General features: G+C 39.5%; 3 protein-coding genes across 5 annotated transcripts; all 3 read right to left on the reverse strand.

Moving 5' to 3' along the window:
* Window positions 1–5,410: 5,410 nt before the first annotated feature.
* Window positions 5,411–17,395, reverse strand: atf2 (activating transcription factor 2; the record flags this gene model as incomplete). The annotated part of the gene is made up of 6 exons (XM_080038469.1): window positions 5,411–7,170; window positions 10,522–10,627; window positions 13,528–13,734; window positions 14,498–14,755; window positions 17,135–17,251; window positions 17,357–17,395. 6 exons carry the CDS (start codon window positions 17,393–17,395, stop codon window positions 6,983–6,985), a joined length of 915 nt encoding a protein of 304 aa, XP_079894595.1. The 3' UTR covers window positions 5,411–6,982.
* LOC307258951 (cyclic AMP-dependent transcription factor ATF-2-like) lies at window positions 17,188–22,125 on the reverse strand (the record flags this gene model as incomplete). Of its 2 annotated transcripts, XR_013845143.1 has the most annotated exons (7): window positions 22,069–22,125; window positions 21,392–21,469; window positions 20,475–20,571; window positions 20,271–20,389; window positions 20,042–20,170; window positions 18,354–18,468; window positions 17,188–17,251 (listed from the first exon to the last, which is right to left on the reverse strand). XR_013845143.1 is itself a non-coding variant. In XM_080038643.1 (6 exons), the coding sequence occupies exons 2-6, from the start codon at window positions 21,437–21,439 to the stop codon at window positions 19,438–19,440; spliced, it is 576 nt and encodes a 191-aa protein (XP_079894769.1). In that variant the 5' UTR covers window positions 21,440–21,469; window positions 22,069–22,125. The 2 variants fall into 2 exon arrangements, 1 of the variants encoding a protein (XP_079894769.1); XM_080038643.1 differs by lacking the exons at window positions 17,188–17,251; window positions 18,354–18,468 and adding an exon at window positions 19,438–19,620.
* Window positions 22,126–23,709: 1,584 nt separating this feature from the next.
* atp5mc3a (ATP synthase membrane subunit c locus 3a) lies at window positions 23,710–25,739 on the reverse strand. Of its 2 annotated transcripts, none has more exons than XM_080037589.1 (5): window positions 25,694–25,739; window positions 25,395–25,492; window positions 24,527–24,601; window positions 23,996–24,186; window positions 23,710–23,889 (listed from the first exon to the last, which is right to left on the reverse strand). In XM_080037589.1, exons 2-5 carry the CDS (start codon window positions 25,431–25,433, stop codon window positions 23,775–23,777), a joined length of 420 nt encoding a protein of 139 aa, XP_079893715.1. In that variant the 5' UTR covers window positions 25,434–25,492; window positions 25,694–25,739; the 3' UTR covers window positions 23,710–23,774. The 2 variants fall into 2 exon arrangements, with proteins under 2 accessions (XP_079893715.1, XP_079893716.1); XM_080037590.1 differs by having other exon boundaries at window positions 25,606–25,697.
* Window positions 25,740–26,705: the final 966 nt, after the last annotated feature.

A 26,705-nucleotide genomic window follows, 5' to 3' on the forward strand; every position in this document is an offset into this window, starting at 1 on the left:
TTTGCACCTGAAGCAATGGAAATGGGCCATTGCGTCTACAGATAGCAGTATAGGCAGCAATACAGTTATTGCATTTTTATCTGCAAAAATAAAGGCATAATGCACAAGGTTAGCGGTTGAGTAGTACTTTAGTTGTATTAAGGCTATTATAGTCCATGACCATCAGTTGTTTTGGTCCAATTTATCCAAAATCTCAACCTAACTCAAAGAAATACATATCCCACAATGCAAACTGAGGTAAATATTCTGGTGCTGGAGCTACTTTTTACGTGTTTGGCACAACAAGATGAATACAAACTTAACCTTATACATAAGAACAAAAGGAATCCATCTTGATAACCACTGACTACAAGAATGTGCTCAGAGCCAGCTCCATAAACCTCTGTGTACAATATGGCCCGCCATGAGATGATCGACGGTGTAATGAAGGAGCTAATGAGGGGGATCAAGATGGCTGCAGAGCCAATAAATCAACACAACTGTGCCTACAATGATACGGGGTAATAAGTAACACTGGTCATTGTGCAAGGAGCGGAGTGGGGGAGGGGCTGAATACATGGAGGGTCTACACTACAGTGCAAGTCAAATGTCAAGAGTACGTGGATGATGTTTTATGGTTTCTTACAGTTCACAACTTCACTTCGCATGCACAGAATGAAGTTATGATTTGTTCTTCTTACACATGATCATAAAACAATTCAGTAAATTTGTTTTTAATAAGCATATAATTATGGTTTTTGCAATCAGTAAGAATTACTGTTGACACCTCTCTAGGTGAAATCAATCCTGAGAGCCCCACTGAAGTGTGCGGCGATCAATAAGGCTTTGCACCGATCAGCAGTTAGTGAAGGAGATTCCCTCGCGTGAGCATGTCGGAGCAAAAAGGTCAATCAACACTTCAGTTAGGAGACACCTTAGGAGGCACATTTTGGAATCATTTAAAAAGTAAATTGTCTTCACGCTGACATCAGAGGACAATTCCACGGCTGCTGTCATCACTGGATCAATGTTTATGAATTATGAAACAGAGATAAACATCAAGACAGTTTTGCCTTCAAAACACTGTCAAGAACAAAGAAAGTGATATGCGCGTGGAGAAGACAACAGCTTTGGTGATTCATCTTGAGCACAAGAGAAGAGCAGAGCTAGAGCAGAGAACAAGTGAATCGTTTATATTCCTTCTCAAGATGTAAATCTTTAAAAAGAAGAAGGTCACAATTTCGTTTAACTGCTGAGCACTGTCATTTGAATCAGATGTTACTCAAACAGGAGTACGTGGGGAATATGTTAACTGTGGCCTAACTATTTTAGGCTGCGGATTAATACATGTTTGGTGCTCTACAGTGGTTCCCAACCTGGCACTGAGGACCTCCACAAGATGAATGGATGGTTTCCCAGGATAGGAATTATAAAGTTAATTATAACTTTTAATATTTAATTTAATATTTTTTTATTTTCTTAAAATACTGTATAGTTATACCTCTTGAAGCAACTAAAAAAATTAACATTTTGAGAATGGGAACAGGGTCACAGGGTGCGTGACTAGGCTCCCTTTACTTTACTACTCACTTTACTTTTAGGATATACTGTAGATTTTGGTTTTACTAGAAAGTACAGCCATGCATCATCAGCATACGATGGATGGATAAGCACATGACAACCACATTGAGATACAAAGAGACATGAAACAGCCAGAAAGATACATTCAAAATGACCAAAGACACAAAGACTACAAAGAGAAGCATAACAACCACAAAAAAGCACACCAAATGACTATTCAACATGAACGACGCACCCAGTCATGCTGCTATGTTACAGTGGTAGGGTCCTTTTAAAGGTCTGTGACTGAGGGCCTATTGCTTCATAATCCTTCCATGGCAGCATTGAGAGTGGAGTGAACCCCTATAAAATATTGATAACAAAATAAGCAAACACATGGCAAACAGAATACAGAATATAATAAGACCGGCACATACAGTAACAGGCAAGCTGCCACGAATAGACCTTCATGCATACTAATGTCAGCACAGACTAATGGAGGAGACGTCCCACCGAGTGCCCATGCCCAGGGGAGGGATTGGAAGAGTCGAGCTCACTCTATGCATGTGCACATGCCCACTGGGGATTTGCTTCCACCCGTGCAGTGCACTGATAGCTGGGCTGATACACCCATATAATACTATTAAATAGATGCACTTCCATGGTGGTAGAGCAATATGCCATGCCCCGTCACCCTCAAATCAAGAGCAAGAGCACACAGACTGATAGTATGTGGAGGTTGCCAAGTGAAAATAATGAGTGGTTATCAGTATTTGTAGAAAGAACATATTAAATCTCATCAAGAGTTCAATTAAATGACCAGGCCATGTACGGAAGAAATATCCCTTTAATTTGAATAACAATAGAGGCCATCTTTGCTGGGTGCTGCAGGCAGCTTGCATTGTGTTCCATGTTTGGTTTGGGACACGACCAGTATATTTACATAATCTGAATTAAATGTAAATCAAGGTGTTTCATCTCTGTCCCTCTGGATTGGATAGGGTTAAAGCGTGTGCTCAACAGCAGCACCCCTCAGCAGGGGTAAAGAGCCTTCATTGTTGAGAAATGTTGAATTTAAGGCCTGCAGCATCCTCTTTTCAGCAAACCTCTTCCTTTTCAAATGTTAACCCCTGATGCCCCCTAAAGGAAGAAAAGGCAGCCGGTTTGTATTTATGATACATATCACGTAAATGAGGCTGTTTGGCCTTAATCCTCACCTAATTAAGAGCCAGACTGCTCAGGCAGACTGCTCAGGGCCGAACCCATAATACCTGTCGAATTATAGGAACAGCTGGAGCAGCCTGCCTGTCAGCAGATCAGCTCCACATTATCATCCCGCTCATTTATCGAGAGGGTAAACACAGAGACTCCCAGCTAACACATTGGCCATCTTTATTCCTGTTGCCATTCTCCCCCAATTAGGCTCTGCCGTATGTGATGGCTCAACATCCATGGTCATGATTTTTGTAAAATATGGAGACTGTTGCTGTGTGCTGGAAGTGGAAAGAGAGCACTGATGATTTTCATATCACAAAAACAATGTGTGGCTTCTCGCCCTGCTGCAGTAGTCAGACACGCTATGCATTCATTAATGGAAAGCGCATCAAATTACCATTAAAATCATTACGGAATGAATAATGAATAACGCAGAGCTGTTTGCCAGGGGTGATTTAATTAATCAAACAATCATAATTATTAGTATGCACGTGGAGGTGAAAAATAGTAGAAATATCACTATGGTGCTCTGCTTTTTCTCTTCCTCTTTGATTTCCACTTTGATGCAGAGACGTACTGTAGCATCATTCGGTTCCAGCTTTGCAAATACACAACATCAAGCCAAAAATGTTGTTTTTCATAAATGCTGTGACCTACATAGTAACATTTACATTTCTATTCTCTGTGATCAGCAGCTAATCAAGGCTGCCCTAGTTAAACTCTGTTGTGGAGTAGGTTGGCAGGCAGAATTCAGTCTGGGTAAATTATGAAAAAACACAAATCTGAATAACAGAATAGAGAATCATTGTCGAATTATAGAAACCACACTTTTACACACAATTAATAAAAAAAAATTAATAAACAATATTTGTTATTTTAATTTTTAGTTTTTTGGTAAATTCATCTACAATTTGAGAAGCTTCATTCATAACACATGTAAGCCCTCTTAACAAAAATAGGAATAATAAAACATGCATTAGGTCAGATACCTCCCAGTTTAAGCCTTACTTTGGACAGAACGCCACCTGCTGGTAGCTCAGAGCTGGTGCTGAGAAACAGTCAGTTTGGAGATTCATAGCTCATCCTTTGCTCAGGTTTCATATTTGCTCACATAAAAATCTGTATTATGTAAATGTAGGTTAGAAGAAAATCAAAGCAGTGTTAAATGGAAATCCAAGTACCTCAGAACTGTACAGTTGTACAAACTACAGTACTCGATTAAAAGTATACATATTATTGACTGCATCACCAATCACCAATCTCCTTAACCCATTAAGGCCTAAGGCCGCCTAAAAAACACACCCTCTTAAACCTGAGCCTTGTTTCAAAAATACCTCCCAAAACCTGAGTTTTTTTTACAAAATTATTTTTTTCTTAGCCTCTGTAGCAGATAGAGACATGCAATTTGGCCTTAACTGTTAATCACTATTTTTGTCTTATAAATTATTTTAAAAAATCAATAAAGATCATAAAAAACACAACAAATATTTCTTAGCCTCTGTAGCAGATTTTTCCATTTTCAGTCGGTTTCATTGGCAATAACGCTGTATTCAGTCTATTTGTCGCTCCCCCTGCTATGGTCGTCCGTGAACTTTATTTGCAGTTAATTTTGCAGTGTTTTTTTTCCCACAACAATTCTACACTTTTATTTAAGCAAACACGTTGCATTTCATCTGTTTTAAAACGATGACATCTGATTGTCTTAAAGGTAGAAACACATGTTGCATCAAGCCTTAATGGGTCGTGGTGGTAAGTAACCAAGTACATTTACTCAAGTATTGTACTGAAGTACAAATGTGAGGTACTTGCACCCTTTAATATCAACACTTTATGATATGTTGAACTTCTCTGTTGCATGTCAGAGGTAGAAATTGTACTTATTATTCTACATTTATCTGAAATAATCTGTGTTGGGATTGTGGGATTGGATGTTCTCGTTAATGGTACTACCTTGACTTTGTGTTGTTTGAATTGCTTAAATAGCTTAAAGTACTATTAATGATACATTTAAGTACACTGTGCTGGTAATATTTCCGTACTTTTATTTCAAGAAACTTTTGAAGCAAGAACTTTTACATTTGAATGGTTTGTTTTTACACTGTGGTAGTTTTAAAGGGAAAATATAAGGTAAATCCCATAATGGGTAAAGTTCACTGTGGGCGAGGTAAAATATTTGAGAAAAATGTGTTGCTGGAAAATGATTATGAAAAATCAAAACAGTCATAACGTTCCAGTTAAAAAAAAAATGCAATAACAAATAAATGGTAAATTCTAGATGTACCACAAGGTGGCAGAATACACCACAAGAAATGTGTTGGTGCACCAGCATCAGCTTTACATCAACCTGAGTTCACATTAACATACTACACTTGTTCCATTTTAAACGTTTTATGTGAAAGATTCAATGAGACACTGTCCTGTTGCAACAACTGCTAAAGCATGTGGAGAAGACACTATTAACATTATTATCTTATTGTGAGACACATAGTGTAAAGGCCTTTAAGTCCGAAAGGTGAATTAAACGGAGGCAAAACTGGAGTTTAAAGAGATATTAAAAGGTTTATTACAACAACTTATCAATTCAAATTTTATACACAACTTCCACAAATTAAAATTACACTTTCAACACAGTATCACATCCCTTTTTAGTAGTTAAGCCAAGGTAGAACAAATAACCAAGGGGTTCATTAGCTTAGAGAGCTTCAACTCAAGTCTGTTGATATTTAATTATGTTTATCAGTCTGAGACATAATCGAATAATCAGTAAAATTCTGGCAGAGAATTACCATCTCATGCAGATAGCACATAACAGTAAAATTAAATTACTTATTTAAAAAAAATTTGAGAAACTTTGAGAAAATTATGTGTTAGCTTCTCGTAAAACTACACAGTAGTAAGCCAGTACGGACTAAGAGAAAATTGACTTCATGGTGTGATTTGCAACCTATTATTATGATGAAACACCAACAGTTCTTTCAAGCAGTAGTAGTGTTCTTTAAATACACAATGATGCGATTCCAGTTCACATCTGAATGCTTTAACTTTACATGACATTGTACAATGATTGAACAATTGTTAAGATGTTTTTTTATTCTTTTTACTGCTAATAGAGTAAATGTGATCAACAGGGCTCAGCTACTGAATCCAAAGTACATAACATCTAGAAAGATCCCATACAATGTATCATTGATTCTATTCACAATGTTTTCTAAAATTACATCTATTGTAGCAAACATGAAAAAAGCATAATGTCCTTAAGTCTTAAGACACTAAAGCCATAAACAGTCACTTATGAAGCAAAGACAGTACATAAAACAAAGGCATTTCCTTACTGAGAATCTATGTTCATGAGACCCATTAAGTTGAGAGAGCAGTGCTCAACTCAAGCTAATTTGCAGTACAAATTTACGGAAGTCATTTATAAAAAAACATTAATGGCACTGAATGAAGATAACATCACCATGACTGAGTAATAGAAAATATACTGCAATCCTACAATCACTGCTTCAGGAACAATCAGACTACAGATGGAATGTTAATGAAATAACACACATTTCAATCAGCCTAAATCCTTAAGACAATTTTTTTAATACAAACATTCAAACTGCATGATGCAACTACAGCTGATTTCACTCACAGCAAAGTTTAAAATCGGATTCAGCCATTTACGTTTGTGTAATGTGAGAGTATTCAAATCTACTCCTCAAAAGCTGCCAGTACTAAAAGTCTAAAAAAGGTACACCCGTCATCTCTCAAAATGTGCAAAATGGAAAAAAGCTAATCATAAAGAAAAGTGACTGCTCTTTATGTTACTTCGTCATAATAAGAAGATAATAAGATAGTGCTTGAAAAAGTCTTGGAAACAAATAAGTTAACTTATTACAAGTGAGCAACGACACACTTTGGTAAGGTCTCACAATTCACAGATCGCTTTCAAAAAAATTCAAATAATTGTAATAATAATTATAATAATAAATAAGTCACACAATTACAAAAAACATTTTAGAAACAAGTGTTTTACATCACACACCTAAAGTGCCCGTTCTTTTGTTTTCATCAATTCCAGAGAAAACATTGCATTTCACAAAATTGGCATAAACATAAACAAAACCAAATCAAGAATAAATTAACAACATTCCAAACTGAGGCTGAGAGAGAATCCCTTTTTTCCCCCTCTGTTTGTCCGAGAGACTAAAGAGGCGACAGACAGCGCTTCAGTGTGGGACAATCAACTCCCTGAAGGCTGGCTCTCCTCTGTGCTCTGGTTGGATGTGGTGGATGGGACAGAGAGGGCCTGGGTCGCTGAGGAGGAGCAGCTGACCCCGTTGGAGGTGCTGACGGAGCTGTGCTGGATGGCCTCGTTCTGGGGGCTGCCGGGGACCGACATCTCCTCGCAGCTCTCGTCTTTGTCGGAGACTGTGTCGGGGGAAAAGATGAGAAAAAGAACCGCTGAAGACGCCAATACTGTTAACATGGCTGCCTTACAATACCCATACTTTCTGCTATTTAGTATGCTAGAAAAAAGATTTCGGTGGGATGTTCCAATTCTTGTGGTCAGATTTAGTATGCTTAAAAATATCCGGATGTCTACAACATCCTGGACAGATTTTTAGTGTTGAAATCAGCAGGCTTTTTGGGCGATTCTGACCCACAATCCAGTGCGCACCGGAAGTGAGGTTACATCGACGGAGCCTCTGTATAAAAACAACAGATGAGACGGATATGAAAGCAAGAGGCAAGATCAAGGCGCAATGTTATGATGAAATGAATAAGTAAAAGTATGTCCCAATTGTATGCCTACTGCATGCTAACTAGATTCTTACTATGGTTAGATGAAGTATACAGTATAGAATAGAAAAAATAAAGAGTTTACGATTTGGAACGCAGGGCATGTTTGGATTTTCTCACATTGCCGTTTGAATTATTAGCATTTAACCACTAACTAGATATAATCTAGGAAAATAAACGCTCAGGGAAAAAGCCTTGTTCACATAGGCTTTAATCAGATGTAAAACAGCGATTTGCATGTGGTGAGTGCAAACCGTTCCATTAATCCCCATAATGCTACTTTAACACCCCTTCCGTTAATTAAAGCTCCAATGTCAATTTAAACCCACATCATAAGGGTACATTACATTCTGGGGCATGTGGCAATGTTTCCCCATCCTTAACTGCATTCTCATTTGTTTTTTTGTTACCTTGCCAACTACTGCAGCGACAGATGATTACAGCACCTGATTTTAATGATGCTCACACTGGAGACTAGGGAAGACTTGGAGTCGAAATGCCACCAGCTGTTAGGCAGTTGCATTGAATTAATTGGATCTTGATGGGGGAAAAAAAAGAAAGACTCTACTCTCATGCTCTGTTTCGTAAAGGAATAAGGACCACAGTGATAATTAATATTGTTAATTATATGAACTCACTTGTTATGGCACTTTGTAATTAATGACTGGGTTTCATATTAAGAGATTGCAAACTACAGATTCCACGGCAAGAGGAAGCAATTATACGCAATACAAATGTCTTCACATTAAGAGGCTTTAGTTGCCTCTTTTATTGGACTTTGACCGTGTGATTTAGTGCAAGTGAATGTCAAAGCACTATAAACTCCCTTTCTGTTTTACTCTGCAGAATGTCAACCTCAGAATAAATCAGCTTGGTTTTTGTTCCATGTTCAAGTGAGCATGATTACTCCTAACGATATTAAGGGGCGGCTAGCTGACATAACACACTCAGAAATGCTGGTTCCCTGCGCAGCCTGAGCTTCTTGCTGCTCCCTTGGTTTTCTGAAGTGGGGTTTCGCTGTAAGCAGATGGACAGCTCAGTGTGCCAAGTGAAAGCGTGTCCTGGCTTGTTTGCAGGGTTGTCTGGGTAATTTCCCTCCCACCTGCCATGGCAAAGTGTGGGCAGGATGATGAAGGGTATAACCAGGTCTGGAGGGCAGCGTAGCCTTACGGGACGTGTAACACTGAGAAAATGGGGTGCTCGATGAGGCCTTTACATGAGTGAGGGCCACGGACTTGTCAGAATTAAATAATGTGCTTTGCTAATTAGCAAGATCGATTATGTTGGTGTTTCCCAACCAGGTCTACCCGTGCCCCTGGGTGTACATATGCACTTGCCATGGGGTACGAGGAAAGATTTTGGAGTAGCTCAATTAATTTGTATAAACAGAAATTTTGTTTTCATTTAAATTAGATTGAGTTATCCCTAGCACCTGTAAAATACATGTTGGGATTGAAAGTGTGCAAAAATGAGTTTGCAAGCAAGCAGAGATGTGTTAACAGTTAAGGTAAATGTGATGGAGAAACCGTTACAATAGCTAAAACTGTGTAACTATTTTACTGATTGAAATAGTGAAAAAGCTTAAAGTGGTTGACACAACTACGTGTTCTCAGATAGATTAAACATGAAATAAATAGCTTGAAGTAATGAAATATTTTAAATAAATGCTGCGAATGCTGAAAGGAATGGATACATATTGAAAAGGTGTAGCTCCTAGCACAGATGTGCAGTAGTACGAATGTAATCTTATATAAACACAGTTTAACTGTTTAAGAAGTATAAAATAAATATTGTATAATATCCACTTGTATACAATCAATAGTGTTAAAGACCATCCAGTTTAAAATAAAATGAACACATGGGTGGTGTTAATGAGGGGGTACATCTGCTAAAGAAGGCTGAGAACCACTGTATTACTTCATTCTGACAGACATTCATTTTCTTATGACCTGGGGTATTTGGATGGAGGTTATATTTTCCCAAACAGGGTAAAAACAGTGATCCAAATGTCATCCTTCAGAAAGGTCTAGAAAGACAGCAAACACGTGAGAAAAGATGACCCAATTCATCTGCAAAGCTAAGAAACAACATCCAGATGATACCAAATGAGACCTGGCTGTGACAGCCCACTCCAGCCTGGAAACCATCAGTCCCATTATACACACGACGTGTGTCAGTGAGATGGTTTGCAATAAGGGATGCATAATGAACAGCCTAGCTTGGTGGTGGACACCCCACAAGGAGAATGCTCTGCAGTCTTGTCAAGCTTGAGGCTTTAATGGACTCATTTCAGAGGCAATCATTGTCAATACAAGTCAGCCGAGGCGTTTAGAGCACGGTGGAGAAGAGCAACACTTGTTCCTCGCTGCATACCGGCTCATCTGAGTTATGACCAAAAAAATCAGAATGACAGAGCCCTAGCCCTGAAGAAACAAAGAAATATTGGTGATATAATTCTAAATGAGACCATGCAATGAACAAGAGCTGGCACCGACACGACACTGGGCAGTCTGACAACGGGAAATTTAAATGAAGAGGCTGCAAGCTGCAGAGTCTACTCATATATTCAAATATACATAAGTTGAATTACCGTATGTAGGTGCTACAAATATAGAGATCATGCTTTCAAATTTGTTTCTTGACAACCCAAACATTTGGTTTCTGAACATCCTTCCTGCAGACATTTAGCTTCATCAGACACATTTTTATTCGTATGGCAAATGAGAAAACCGTTCCTGTCTTGTTGATACCACCTGTGGCCGCCTGGAGGTCTCATTGCCTCCAGTGAGAATCCGTCTCAAACGACACTACCCATAAATATCTAAACTTTTGGCAAAGTTCTTCAAAAACTGAGATGTATTATGTCAACAGCTCTTGTCTGTTTGGCCTTAAGACATGTCCTTCTAGTGGTTAGTTGGAGCTCATTTTAGATGCGTTTCACAGGAAGCCACGGGCTGAGAATAATGGAGCATTACTCACTGTGATAGCCAGATTTCTTCTGCATGGCAGTTACAGGGCAATCTTTATGAGCCAGAAGAAGCTGCTTCAGCTGTGCCACTTCGTTTCTCAGCAGGGTGACTTCATTCTTTGGATAGAGAGGAGACACAAACAACACTCAATAAAACGGTCATACAGTATGTCAGATTATAACAAGGCGACAGGCGCTTCCAGTTCAAATCTGTAAAAAAAAAGTTCCAGAACTAGATAAGATTTCAGTTAATTAAAATGTTATTGAGAGCCATTCTTCATCTAATTACATACATGTTAACCTCATGTTTGAACTAGAGCCCTCAAGAAATACTCAATTTTAGAGATTGATACTGAGATTTGAGGGTTACAAAGTGAAGTTTATCTTGTTTTTTTTCAATGATCACTTAAATAAATGTTTACGAATTGTGACCAAGTTATGTATGCAAGGTGTTTTAAATTTGTAAAATAACCGTGTTAGTGCTCCCTGGTGGACAAACTATGCACTGATGAAACTGCTCCTACATAGTCTTGGCCTACAAAGGGGGTTTGTTACTTTGTGGGCACAAGTTTTAGCCGATACTGATTTATCTGCAAAAAGAAAATATCAACAAATGTGTCGGACCTCTTGAAGTTGCCCATGCTCGGGTCTGATTAAAAAAAAAGAAAGAAAAGAAGACTAATAAATCTGAATATACAGAAAACTCTCGATGTGTATGTGGCTTTGTACATCTACATGAAGAGCAGAACCCTTTTATATTCACCGTGGGGTTTACCTACTGGATCACAGGGTTAAATTCTCCAGACCTCCTTGGGACAGCAAGCCCACATGAGAATACATTACTACGATTAAAGTTATATTTTATTCCACGAGAAACAGCAAACAAAAAGGGATCAAATAAAGATAACACATAATGAAGGAATTCAGAACAAAGTATGAATGCCCTTTTTCTTTTTTGGTTTTCCTGACCAATAATTATGGACTTTCCCTGGGCTACAAACCAGCACATTTGTCAGAGGTGATCTGTTCGGACTGTCAGTGCAACTTTGTAGATGCTGCTGAGATTTACACACTCGTGTCGTTACAGCTCCCAGGGGAGTGGAGGATTTCTGCATGTCGTAAAAGGGAGCCACATTACACTGAAGGTGACTTTAACTGGATTTAGAGCGGCCTGGGGCCAGCCCAACACCCAATGGCAGATTTAAGATCCGGCTCTTCTCCTTTAAAAGGACTACGGGCGGCGTAATCTATTAGTCTAAAAGCAGCCAATTTATTTGATTCCATCTGTTTAGTCTTGCTGGTGTTGGCAGGGTTGAGCTATTGTAAGGCAGATTTAAACACAGCTGGAAGGAGCGAATGTATCACATGTAGACAATGCCACAGTCACTGCTCTTCCACCATGACTGCTGCCAGCTGCAGCCAATATTAACACCCGCAATGCTTATAAACTCTTCCTGCACTCTACTATAAGGAAGCACCCAGGACAGAAATGTCAACATTCGTTAAAAAATACAGTTTTACTAGTTCAATGTTCAAAAAGACAACAACAAAACTTGTACTTTTACATTTAGTTTGTGGTTGATTCACAAAAACATTTACGCAGAAAGTGAAGTAAAACCATGACAGTAGAACTGCCACAGATGCTCCAGCTAAAGTTAACACACACCTGCAATTTCAAACCAGACTCAACTGGACTTTTGAGAGTTAAACTTGTCTCCGACTTTGTGAATTAATCGAAATTGAGCAAATGGGCCGTGGGTGAAGCTGGGAGCCCTGTGAGCTGCCTGGTCTGACACCTCATTAAAAAGCCAGTTAAGGATGATGTTAAAATAATTGTGCATCATTAGAGGCAGTTTCACTGATCAGCTGGGCCATGTCAGCATGGGGGTTTTAACAAAAACTGCACTGCTGATTAATGCCTTCATATAAAGAGCCTTTTTATTCTCTGCCACATGTTGTTCCCTTCTTTGTAGTTAACAGCGATGTGATCTGTTTATAACCCCATTCACTCACCTATCCTCCTCCTTTCATCTACCTCTATTGTAATAAAATCTCAGAAAGCACACCCATGACAGGTGGTGATAACTTGTTTTTGAACCACATATTAACAACATGAACCCGTTTCCTTTCCATTGCCGTCTGTCCCCTCCTCCACATCTTACTCTGCTTTCATAGAAAAATGAGACAGTGAGCAAATAAACACCACATCTCATTTAATTGTCTGGAACACCGATGTGCCGCACCCCCGGCTCACACTTATCAACAGAGACAGCAGATACATGAACTGTTTCGAACTTGTCAGCATCAGATCCTAATTGCTTCCAGCAAAATGAAGGTTCAAAAAGACACCTTTCCCTAGGAGATTTTTGAGGCCATTCAGTAAACTGCTGAGACAGAAGCAAAGACACGCTTGTGTGCGGCTGACATCTGGAGGATACATCTTTATTGACAGGGACATATCGATGTAAAGGGCTCACACACCGCTGCTGTCACACGGCAGCTTTTCTTAATCGGCTTTAATGACTTCATCACCGCAGAAGGGAAAAGTCTGTGTACACATGCTTGCACCAACAGCACACAAAGATAAACAGACATTAGCATGCATACATATGTACACAAACTGACAGATGGATGCATAAGAGCACAGAAAACAGAGACAGGTGAAGAAGCTGTTGTTGTTTTGGGGTGGTAGGCTGGACTAGAGGAAATGGGGCCGACTAGTAACCACAGAGGTCGGCACCGGAGAGGAGGGTGTTATTTGTAAAACTAGTGTTGGCTGGAATTGCATATAAGGTTCCCATTATCCCTACAATTGTTTCCTTGAGCAAGGCACTTCACCCCCAGACCCTGCACGATGACCCCCTTCTGTACAACTGCATGTGTGTGTTAGAGATGTAGGAGGGGGTAGCAAAAACTTAATTCCGATTACCTTGTGTGACTATGCACGTGTTAACTGACAAAATAAAGACTTAACTTATCTTAACATGCAGTATATGAGGGGAAGAGGTAAAGAGCACCTGTAAGTTTCCATTCACAGAGTTGAGGTCGTCAGCCTTCCTCTCCAGAGACTGGACCCAGACTTTCCTCTTCTGTCGACAGCGAGAGGCCGCAGCCCGGTTGCGCTCCAGGAACTTGCGGCGCTTCTCATCAGGGTCGTCACTTGTGGTTCTGCGCCGACGATGGCCTGTGCTTGGAGGGTTTGGAGCAGGGGTCGCTGGGGATGCCTGAGCACAATAATAATAATAATAATAATATTGATAATAACTATGAGAGAAAAAAACTTATCTGTTATGTGCTGCTGATGTCACCATTTGACATGTTTACACACAGAGTGACAGAGAGATATGACATAATCAAATCTAGCTTTATATTCTGTTTAAACAACGGCGGTGTTATACTGTGGTACCTTCAAAAGGTCTTATAAGTAGGTAGCTGGTAACTGAGAGTTAGAAGGCTACCTAGTGCACTGATGTACTGTATGCACCATGCATTGTGGATGGGTATTGTTAGCACATCTTTGATATATCTGCTAATGCAATACCTGCTTTTTGTTATAAACAGCAAAACATAGTTCTTCTTCTGATACCTAACTTTGAGAAATATGAAAGAACAAAATATACACATAAGCGGTTTAAACATTTTGCGTTAACCCAAGATGCTCTACAAGAACAAGGTTAATAATAAACTATCTGACTAAAGCCATTAGGTTTAGTTAGTAGGTACGATTACAATACTGACCAGACATTATAGGACAGTCTTCAGTACTTGATAGTTTCTGATACTACATCTAGCTCTGTACTAAAACAATTTGGGCCTTTCAACATGCGTTACTGTACATACATTGACTGTGATAACATGGTCTGATAAGCAACATTGTGTGCATACTCACAGATTACGCACAATTAAACCAAGTTTATTCTACGAACGTCTGTTGAATCAGTGCACTAAACAGAAGCTTGTCCCTCTACAGTAGTTGTGTAGACTTACAGGTGTCTCTGTGGTGGAGGTGGCCGGCTGCTGAAGGGAATGGGGAGAAAGTTCCTCAGTCTGGGGCAGGAGTGGAGCAGGAGAAGGGGTTAGGACCGCCACTGGGACTTGTACTGGTACTGGGGTCAGGGGTGCAGCGGGAGACGTAGGGGCAGCAGTGTGGGTTACACTAGTGTGGGTTACAGCGCTGCTTTGGACTTCATCACCATCTCCATTGGTTACCTGAGGGAGCTGCTGGCTTAACGTGGCATTCATTTTCTGAGAAGAGATGTGCGGCAAAGGGACAAGTCATGAAATGTTTGTTCAAAGAAAGATAAAGATAATATAACAGTAAAAAAGTCATGCTGAAAGTATGTTATCTTTCAAATAATTTTGATAAAATTCAATAACTAAAATATATAAGAGTCTATGTTAGCCATGTTTATAGAGTATATAAAGCTAACAACACCATGCCTAACAATAGACTAGCATCTTGCTCCAATGAAGTTGGTTGAAGCAGTCCGCAGAGAACAAGGAGACTGCTGCCATTACATACTGTATAATCATCAATACATATCCTCCCTCTACAAGTACTTTGGTCGAAAAACAAATACAGTTACAAAGTAGGATCATAAATAAATAAAAATATTCAAGTTTTTTTCAAACTCAAAAAAGAGGAAATTATGAAAAACTCAAGAAACCTGAAATATAATATTAAATATTAATATGAATAACCTTGAAAACCCACCATGAAAAACAGCACATACCACACTTTCATATTTATTTCACAGCTTTTCAAAGTGTTAATCTAATCAGGATGCTAAAATACCAACAAACAAACAAAAAATCCATTATTGACTAGGGCATAGTTAAACAGACGAAAATGCAAGCCATTCACAGAAAACTATTCCTCTACAGATCGGTGTCCATGATTCACAGGGCAATTCCTCCAGAATCAAACACTGAGCAAACAAGGTGAAAGTGAATGAGCCTTTCGAAGCAATAACAAAGTGGATGGAATACATTTACATGCGAAAACAGAGGAGCACATTATTCTATGTACTACCTTTGCCAGACCAATCTATCTACCAAATTAGTTTATCGTGTAATACCCTTCCAGAAGCTCTTCTGGCAGAAACAAGATATTATTCTCTTGGAATGGCCCATAGAAAGAGGGAAAAAGCCAGTCAGATTCATATTTCATCTCTGCCATGGAAACCTCATCAGTGTAATAACCCTCTATCTCATGGGTGTTATTCAACCATCTGCTACTATATTACTTATCTTTATTTTGCAACTAATTAACAGCATAATCTTCTAAATTCAGCAAGTTAATTATCATTATTGTGGTCTTTGCAGCATCATCAGTCCTTGTAAAGTGCCGTCTCTGCGCCCCCTGAGAGCCCGGGTGGGGGCGGGGAGCAGGCAGGTTGAGCGCGGGTCTGTTTTTTTTCTTGACGCGGGCTCATTAGGTGTTTGCTGATGAGCTGAGTGCAGTGGTAGGCGCCCAGAGTAAGAGTGAGTGTGTGTGGGGGGGGGGGGGGGGGGGGGGGCTCCAGGTCAGGAAGGATTCTGCTGAACAAAAGGTTCCATGCAGGGTGAGGGCCGACTTAATGTGCCTTGCTGAGCGTGTGCCAGGATGCCGCTCCCCCCCCAGCTGGCTTTCGCTTGTAGCCCCCCTCTGGTTGGCCCCGGTGACGGCGTGCTGAGCACAACGCTGTCTCCGCGTTTGTCATCTCCGTACCCCCATGATCCCAGACAACCCCCCTCCCCTACCTCTCCCTCGTTCTCGCCCAGTCAGGATCAATCCTTCCCGCCCACAACGTACACACACACCTCCTCTCCGTAGTTTATCTGTTAATTTCCACAGGCGGAGCATGCTGCGAACACTTACAGGTTCTGTGATCCGTGCTTCATCACATTGCCACTAGACTCCCTCACACCACTTCATATCCCTGCCCTTCAACTATCACTCTTTATACAGGAGGACTTTAGTTATAAGACTGCTATGCCCGTCTTCCTAATACAGAGAAATATTTTGAGTATTTCGGTTTTCTTTAGAAGCTGGATTATTCTGAATCCAACAGGGTTGCAACAAACAACATTTTTATAGATCCAATAAATTGGCAGATTATATTAGCCATAATTTAATTAAATAATTTTATCTATACAATATCAGAAAATAGTGAAAATTTTAATTCTAATATAATATTTTTTATTTTGTCAACATAACATTGTGTTAATTCTGTTCTCTAAAACAATATAGGCTGCCTTTTGGTTATTATTATATTTAAGAAAATATAATTAGCTAATGTTGTGCATTAGCATTGGCTAAAACTGACAATAATTTGATTGATTTACTGTTGATTGACTAATGGATTTATCAAAGTTGCAGCTCTATAAATCAGTAAAAAATAAAAAATTTTGAGAGTTATGAATTAGCAGATGGAAAGTCCATTAACGAGAGATTTAAAATCTAAGGACACATTTTTTTGGAATACATCTCACCGAGCCTTTCACTAGCGCCCTCACCTGGTCAGAGAAATCAACTGCTTTTCCGTCACCCATTACTTTGGCTTATAATAATCTCTCGAAGATGGAAAATATCAGATTCAATATGGAAATAAGATTTCATGTAAAGTAAGAAATAATTAATACCAGCTTTGCCTCTGATTGGACGGGCTGCGTTTGCGACTGTGGCGTTGGCTGTTGCTGTGGCGAGGGAGGTCCTGGGATTCCGGGGACGTTAGGCACTATGGTGACAGGTCTGACAAGCTGACGGCAAAGAGACACAGAGACGGAACAGGACAGAGAGAAAATTAATCTTCGGCATTTGAAAAAAGGCATGCAGCGTCTCCCCCCCATCCATACAACACAAACACATGCATAGCCACGGCAGGCTCTCAGAGTTTCCCTCATATCTCAGCCTCATTAGGGTTGGATGGCCTGTTATTTTGAGGAGGCAGCGCCACATGGAGATTGTAGAGTGCACGCTAATGAACCTCTGCCTGCCTGCGTGAGAGCATATGGACAGGGAAGCTGGAGAGAGGATGGAGAGACACGAGTCGGCAGGGCCAGAGCCAGGCCGCTGACAATGAGACAGAGGGAGGTGGGGAAGGAGAGAGTATAAAAGAGGGCTGTAGGCGGGGGTGATCTAGTGGAAGAAAGCCCACTGGTGGCTCATGTATGTTCTCCATCCAGTATTGCCCTCCTTTACTTGTCAACAGATTCCCCAATCCCCACAGACTGGTGAAGAGAGAGAGGGGTTTTCCCCACTGTGCCGCTATCAGGAGATAATCATCTGCTGCTCAGTGTTCCACACAGACAATCAGGGACTACAGTGAACAACAAGACAAGCTTCCACATGGGGGGAGTTTAAAACAAATCTACCAACAAGACCTTCAGTTACAACACATTTCCTTATATGAGACACCGTCATGGGTTGGAGTTATAATTGGTTTTGAATATAAAAAAAAACATTAGTCGTATCATTTATCTGCTCTGCCAGGATTGGAATGACGAGCGTTGATTCTAATTGTACAAGGACAAATAGCAGTGAAGTATCCTGGACTGGAGCCTGCTGTGTCTCAGCCAAGTCCCCTTGTCTTTGCCCAGTGACACACAGTTGTACTCCAAAGTCCATTATTTCACTCAACCTGTACAGCTCTGTGTTGACTGCCAAAGCTGTGTGTGCCAAAGCAGTAAATAGTCCCTCTGTCCAAGTAGAGCAAAGGAAAAATGTGGTATTAATGTACCGCTATAGCTCAAGTGTAGTGTGAATGTCACTGTAGAAGGACAACCATCATTTCAGAATTCTGCTCTAACTCCAACACACTGAAACAAATTGTAAACATAATGTAACAAGCCGGACACTCACAGGGATTGTAGCTGGGATATGTACACTTGAGGTTGTAATTGACGCAGGTATAGCGACTGGTATGGTCTGGCCATTAGGCAGCTGTAAGAGCACAGGGAAGGTGCCAGTCACCGGGCTAAAAGGGGAGAGAGCAGAAAATGCATATGAGGAAACTGCACAACCGTGTGATTAACACGCACTAACAGAATATTTCCCACATTAAAAAGACAAGGGTGGAAACAAATACACAAACATTATGTCACAAATCAGGCAACAACTTATGGAAATAAAGTGAAAATAAAAATAAGTCCAACTCAAAAATGCAGCTGTTGCACAGACTCAAGCTAAAATTATTTGTGTTCACATTAGACCCCATAAGTGACATCAATCTTGCCCGGATGTGGACTTCTGGTTCCGGCTTTGCCATCGCATCTGGATTATCACTCGTAGACACCTTTGATTTAAAACAGTTACTTTAATACCAGAAAGTTGAAGGAATTTTTTTTAACAAACTGGGTCCTTTTTTATAATTCAAGAAATTCACAGAACCAGTTTAACTACTAATATATGGGCCACGGAAGACTATGTGATATTATTATACAAGATAAATCACATAAAACACATTAATCTGGATAGCATGTTCTTTACTGTACTCCAACCCACAATGTTTATTCTTTCACTCGTTCTCAAACATGAGCAGCATGAGTATCTTATGCACCACATGCCTATTGTATCTTTCTTAAAATAATGAGGCTGAATACACAATAGAGGAAGATTTATGAATTACAACTGTTGGTTTATAATTGTTTTAAAAGTCTGTTTTGAAAATGCACTGTGACTGGGTGTATTATGGTATTCCCGTTCATTGTTTCACCAATCAGAAATTGTCCATATTTGATCAGTTCTGAGGTTGATGTTGAAGACGGGACTTATGGGGTCCAGAGCCAAAAATTAAAAAGTCTTGTGTGCAAATAAATCAAATACAAAAACAAGCACATGACTCATGAAATATGAGCTAAACAAGACAAAACTGCACAAATACCATATGTTAAAAAAACGACTTAATAAAACTATAATTGAAAAAAAAAGTGATGTTTTGAGTTACTTACACTATAGGCCTATTAGTGGATGGAACTTGGGTAATAACAGAGCTAGATGTTGGTGATGGGAGAGCTTGCTGTATTACAACATTAGCCTCTGAGGTTGCTAGAAGTACATTGGGAACTTGGAGGGACGCAGGATGGACTATAGTGGATGTTGGCAGTGAGGCTGGCTGCAAAGATAAATCCTGAAAACATCATACAAGACCTTAGCTGCAGGAAGTGTTGAATGAACACAAGAGTCTTAAGTTAATTGCTTCTTAGGATACAAATACAATTGTCTCAGAATTCCATTGAATGCTTCTCAATATTAAGAATTATTTATATATTATATAAACCAATTGGAGGGGAAAAAACCTTAGTTGAAGTCACCTTATACCTCCCCATATGCAGTACTGTTCGTAATTAATTCACAGAATGTCGAGACAAATTTAAATAAGCAAATAATCTGAGCACTTGTTAAATGAATATTTGTATCAGTGGATTAGTTTGAGAGTAAATCACAGAAGCAGGAAAATACTTTCAATTCACTCTTCATGATAGCTTTGTAAACTCTCTGTGATTAGCACAAATACCACACACACCAAACAGCTCATTCAGAGGCTTTACCTTGTCGTCATTCGTGGTAGATTCAGGGTGAGGCAAAGGGCTATCTCGATGTGCCTCCATAGCTCTGGCTTCCTCCGCAATTTTGTTGCGTATGATAGGCGTTGCGAGAGGTGACAAATCCAATGGTAACTAGAGAAATAATAGGAAAAAAAAAATCATCTCAATAAAAACAGATCAGACATAGAAAGGCAAACTATGTGACAAATGGAAGTTTGGCGACAACAACAACCTTTTTAATGTCATCTTCAGCGGCTTTTTTGAAGTCATGGTCGAACGGGCTTGCGAGTTCATTGAAGAGTCCGACCTCCTCGCAGTTCTTCAAGAAGCGAGTAGGTGTAGGGGTTTGGTCTGTAACAGAGGGAAAACTTTCAATAACAAAAGACTGAAAAAAAGATGATTGTAAAGCATCAGTAACATCTAACATCTCCCTCACCCGCGATTAGTGGTCCGTCAGTCCTCGCTGGGCCAAACTTCAGGGTCATCTCATGTTTGTGTTTGTGGACAGCCAAGTGATCCTCATTGGTGAATCTCTACGTAAGGTCAAACAAACAGGATAATGAGAAAGGAGCTGTATGGATATGATCTGCAGCACCTGTTAACAGTTTGAACATTTTAACAGACACAATGTCTTGTTTTAGTTGAAAGCAGACAGTTTCAGCCTTAAATATGAATGTGTTTTCCAGGTGTTTCTAATATTGTGTCCTCACTCTCAAATTAATCAGGGTAGCAAAAAAACACACCTCTATTATACTCTGAATTAATTTAGAAGTTGCAGGTCTGTTGTAAAAATTTAAACAAAGAGGTCATACACTCAGACTTGTTTTTCTTGGCTTCTTGGATCCGACGTTCACTTATACTTTATAATTCAAATTTATATAGGAGTCTTTCCAGGATTAATACCAGCACTTGTTAAACATAGCCTACATCACTGAATATACAACAGTTACAAAAATTAATTTCTGACTATGTGGATAAAACTTCTATTTCTTGATTACCTGCAAATTAGTTTGGGAATATTCACCACTAAAGTAAAACAACAACTGGATCTGTCATTTATTATTGTGCATATGGTGCATTTTATGTTTTTCATCCATTCAACAATTAGGCCTACCACAAACTAAGTGACACAGAAAACCTTGTGCATCCATGTATTGCGTTCCAGTATGTAGAGTACCAATTGGTTTCTGGGTGTATGTACAAAATACAATGAAACAAGCATATAGGCTTAGTGCGCTGTGCACTGCACTGTACTTGCTTGCTTATAGTTGGAACAATATGGGGGGGGGGGGGGGGGGGGGCATTTCATACAGTGGCACAGAGAGACATGTGTGATAATATAGCTGGTCTTACCTGTCCACACCCAGGAGCAGTGCATTGGAAAGGTTTATCATCACTCATATTAAGGGATTCCTACTAGGCTATGCCACTCTGAAATAAAACACGGGAAGAGGCAGAAGCAGAAATTAAATATTGAAAGTTTTAACGTTATGTGTGTATCAGCAGTCTGATAATAAAAGTATAGGCTATAACTATGGGTCCTTTAAGACGTAGAATAAATATGTGGCTATTGCAAAAGTGAATGACAGAAAATGTACAGAGGTGATATCGGATAATGCGAGAGTAAGGGACGGTTGGAGAGTGGTAGCATAGCCTACTGTCAATGTAACAGGACGGGTAGAAATTTGGACAAAGCATGTCGGTGATGGGCGGTTGATTGGGTTGTTTACACATCAGTGTCATAAACAAAAAGACGCTCCGTTTGTTTTGGTCCATATACGCCTCTGAGGAGGACCTCCAGAGCTATCCTCCGCTGATTATGTTCTGCAAATCATGTTCATCACGGAAAAAGCGTAATACCTATAGATAGGCTAACGTTAGGCTACTATAAACATTTGCGATAATCTGTTACAGTCGCTTCAACGGAATAAAGCCTGAGCCCTGCGTTAACAGTCCGTCGCCATATTTGGACCTAAATATCACAATAAACAGAGGTAATGTCAACGTTTACTTCGAGGCTGTCACTGTACCGTAGCACAAGTTTCCTTTAAGCGCCACAAATGATGCCCTTTTAAACAACAGTTTTGTATCCATTCGCCATCAGTTTAAGTGGTCACTTACCCCTCAGCCACAACCCTTGATTTCCAAAATCCCACGGCTGTACTGGAAGTATCGCGGTAGCAGCTTTGGCTCTTCCGTAAACGTCACCATCAGGCAGACTTTACCTATTATTTACTATCTATGGACTTTACTGACGACGGATTTTCATATTCAAATGTTTCAGCTTGAAAAATAAAGAAATTAAATACTTCATGACAATAAATAAATAAATGCAAAACAAGAAGCTTGACAATGTCTGACCACATCATTATTTTGTTGAAGAAATTCAAGATCCCCTCCAGGCATGTTTTAAGATATCATTTTGTTCTGCTTGCTATTGCCTCTATATTCTTACTCCTGCAGAGAATTATCCAACAAAAATTAAATAAAATTGCCCCTTTAAAAAGTTCAATTCGGGTAAAAATGTCTCTAACTTCACTGAAATGTTCCATTCACATGTTTTAAAGGCTTCAAGTTTCCCCTCTAGTCACCATTTAGTAGGTTACAAACTTCTGAGTGGTTTGTTTTTCCCATAGCTCACAAATATGTTGAAATAATTAAAGAAAATTGCATCAAGTATCCTGTTTTAACTTTTAAAAACCCTAGTGCAGGGTTCATTTAGTAACTTTTAGTTACTAAATTATGATACAAGCATTTACCCAATCTGTACTTAATGTTCAAATGTTTATGTCCAAGGCTAGTAAAATAACAGTACGTTTGCTTAATTAATCCAATATCCTTAACTACTTATTTTGCCTGGAATTTGCCAATAAGAACATTAAAACATTGGAAGTTTAGGGCAGCAAACTTTTCTCACTAATTGAAATAGATTCATCAAATCTTAGATATATCCTTTGGTCTATAAAACCATGAGACCACCAAAAACCCATACAAAAGCCAGGTTATCAGTTGAAACTCGTATTTGTCTTACAAAAACCCAAAACCTAACAATATTCAATTGACAAGAAACATAATCAGATGATCCTAACTTTGGAGAACTTCAAAATGGCAAAGCTCAGGAATCTTTTCTTGATAAGTGATCATTTTAAGGCAAGTGATATTTCAACTATATATCCATGTCCAGTCCAACCCGAGCAGCCTATATTCTAGACTGAAGGTCAGACAACTACAACTGGTCACGCTTTAAACAACCCAGTAGGGACTTTCAATCATGACATTAAAAAAAGTCAAAACCCGTTATATAGCTCAATTAAATTGTCTATTTATTTAATGCCATTTACAAATGCAAGCACTCACTTGCCGCCTTATTACATTACTATTAACCTGCAGCTGAACCAAGAATTCGCTAAGGTGGACCCCAACAAGCTTGCATCTGAGTAAACAAGGCTTGTAAGCAGCTGATTCACAGAAATGACATTCATGACAGTTGCCTGCTTTCCGTTATTTTAGCAAGATAATCCAGACAGAAAAGTTTCCGCCATTGTTAAATAGTCAAATACATGTATTTTAATCACGTAATTTCTTACATTTGTACAATACATGCTTTGGTTATTTCGACAGTGTCTGAAAGACTTGAAAATGTACATTTCCATGACACCAAGACGGAAAAATTTTGGTAGCCACAATAAAATATGTAGTCACATCTGTAATGAAAGTGTTGTTTGACAGCAGAGTTTTACATAGCAAACAGGATAAGGAAAGCGACCATCAAACAGAACAGTCCCATGGCTTCAGACAGGGCAAATCCCAGGATGGCATATGAGAACAGCTGCTGCTTCAGAGATGGGTTCCTGCAAACAAAAACAAGCTGGCAATGCATCTATAGAATAAAACAAAGCACGTCTATTATTAAAGTGAATGCTAATATTTTCAGAATGGAGACGCTTGTAAACAAACCTAGCATAGCCAATGATGAGACTGCCGAACACTGTCCCAATTCCGGCTCCGGATCCAGCTACTCCGACTGTGGCAGCTCCAGCTCCGATAAACTTTGCAGCGGTGTCAATGTCCCTGCTGATGGCGCTGGTCTGGAAGCCCCTCAGTGCGACCTGGGTCAGAGGGCTATGTGGCATCACAGCAACACTGCTCTGGAGCAAGAACAGACAAATACTGTAAGCTTTCATCTTTAAAACCAAAACAAAAAGATGTGTCAAAGCAGTAAGCGGACATACAAAGTAGTGGAAGGGATAGGAGTCACTATTAAACAATCACTAAATTCAAAATGAGTACCAAAATCAGACAATTTTCTCTCTAATCTTTTTGCTGCTTGCTTTCCTTTTAAATTTCAAACAAATTCAATACATTTTTCTGGAAAGGTTTTGGTTTCACAACAGCCCGACAATTCAACTCATTTTAGTCAAAATGATTCTAAATAAATAAATACTTAAATGGTAGAATGAAAGTTGAAGCCCCAGCATATCTTCTTACCTCTGTTTTGAGCTCAGGCCTGGACAGCACAGAGGCCGACAGGGGTCTGTAAAGAGCCCGGGAACCAGCACGGACCTGTCAGAAAGGAGCAGATGGAAAAGCAGCACAAATTTAGTTACACAACAAAGACAAGCTTAACAAATACATGAAACATATTGTTGGTAGCTGTTTGCAGGCACCTGTAATATCCCTTTGTCAATCACAGTGTCATACAGTGCAGGGCACACACATGATGACCTGTGGCCTTTAATTATCTGTGAGTACAGTCTGTGCTGTCAAAGTCACCTGTAGATAGTTGGAAGTTTTCTGTAAATCTTAAACAAAGCTGACAATCTACTCTTATAAGCGATTGGAAGCTTACTAGCAAGTAGTCCTGTTGTAGTTTGAACAGCTTTGCCTTCAAGAAACAGAAACATGACCTTGGATAAAGAAACACTCAGGCAAGATCTGTTTAGGAGCTAATAATGGCCAAATGGACACGTTGATCGCTTGTGTATCACTTGCACTGCACCGTGTATGAGTTTCAAGGTGCACTCTGAACTGAATTAAGCTAACAAATGCCTGCAATGACCTTAACTAAGGACCAGTAGAGATAATGTCCGCTAAGAGCTAAAGCAAATGCACAGGAGCAGCTTCTCGAAGATCTTTTCTGTGCATCATCTTCATGAATGTTCAAGCAAAATGTCACCTGTATATTTAAAGTCCATCTGTCATTATGTGCTTTAGCATTAGCCAGTTAGCCCGTCGGCCTAGGCTGCAGATACCCTTGCCAGTGAGCTCACGTCAAGTTCAATCAGAGGCCCAGCAGATTTAATAGATATACAGAGTGCAGGACACAAAAAGCACATTAAAAAAAGAGCAAACTCACCAGAGCCGGCGTGGAGACGAACTTTGCACAGGCGTACATTTTCGATTTTAGGTCGTTTTTAACCGGTTTGGTTAAATCTGTTTAGAACCCGGGTCTCTCTGGAAAGGGAAAGACCGGAGAGAAGTAAGGTCAAACGGGTGTAAAAATGCTCCAGAGAGAAAATGAAGCCATTCATATGTACATTCACATTCATTCTGCATGCTATTCTCACTTTCGCGCTGCAATGTAGAGTTAAGAGAGAGGATGAAAAGGGATTTGTTAGGATACGCTTCTCATTCAAACTGCCATTAGACACTTACCGACTGCAGAAGGTCGAACCACAGTAGAAGAGTGCGCATGCGCGATGTGACGTATGTAGATGCCCGGATGATGACAATGGAAGGTCGTTTCACAGAAACTTTATTAAACATGATCTCAGCAACAATGGTCATTCACAAAATTAAACATTCTTTGTTTACACACATTCTATGTTTATTGATGAATCCACATAGTGTGAATACAATTAAGAAGTATTTATTTTCATCCTTAGATATAGCCAACCCATGGCTATTGATGGAAATAGACCGCTCCAGTTCTCTACAACAACTGACTGTGAATCAATTCATCTGGGAAGGGTCTTGGGTTTCAATTTTTCAATAATTGTAAAACTCAGTGTGAAGCTGGAACAAACCAACACACACCTATACATGTGATACTGTCAAAATGTTGAACAAGATTATTTCTCCAACTTTACAGTAAAGATAGGCTACATAAAGGGATGGATAGATAGGTAGATAGAGCTTGTAACAAGTCAGTTGCATTAATCTGCATGTGTGAATGAGTGTTAATAATCAAAATATATAAGCTTCTTACTTACACATATAAATGAAGAATGTGTACTTGGTTAGACATTTAAATGTAAGATTCCCATAGGAAAGAAATGGTAAAATCAATGTCAAGTGGTCACCATTAACATGAAGATATCCATTCTTGGCTCTAGCAACACTGCAGGTCAAACTAGGAAATAATGGCAATTTAGGTGTGGATAATGTGATCAGAACTCATTTAGGAAATACCATGTGTTTCCCTTTCCTGCATTGCATAATACAGGGACGGCCAAGATAACATGGAGACATTTTTCAGTTGACTAAAAGTGTATCTTAAAAAAGGATAAGTCCCCGTTTGGAAGGTCAACTATTCTGTAGTTAGCACTTAGCATGAAACCAGCACGAAGGTATTACAACATCCAAGAAAAGACCCTGTTCATCGGTCCAAATTGGTCTAGATCCTGGGGGCCGCAAGAGTAGCAGAATTTCAACTAGTATTTCAAAA

Source organism: Ammodytes marinus, assembly GCF_949987685.1.
Source record: "Ammodytes marinus genome assembly, chromosome: 12".
NCBI classification, from domain to species: Eukaryota; Metazoa; Chordata; class Actinopteri; order Uranoscopiformes; family Ammodytidae; genus Ammodytes; species Ammodytes marinus.

Excerpts from the sequence above, each read along its gene's own strand:
- atp5mc3a (XM_080037589.1), bottom strand. The coding sequence starts at position 25,433 with ATGTACGCCTGTGCAAAGTTCGTCTCCACGCCGGCTCTG. Across the intron at positions 24,187-24,526 it reads GGCCTGAGCTCAAAACAGAG|AGCAGTGTTGCTGTGATGCC; the intron begins GTAAGAAGATAT and ends TTCTTGCTCCAG. Across the intron at positions 23,890-23,995 it reads CTCATCATTGGCTATGCTAG|GAACCCATCTCTGAAGCAGC; the intron begins GTTTGTTTACAA and ends TTTTGTTTGCAG.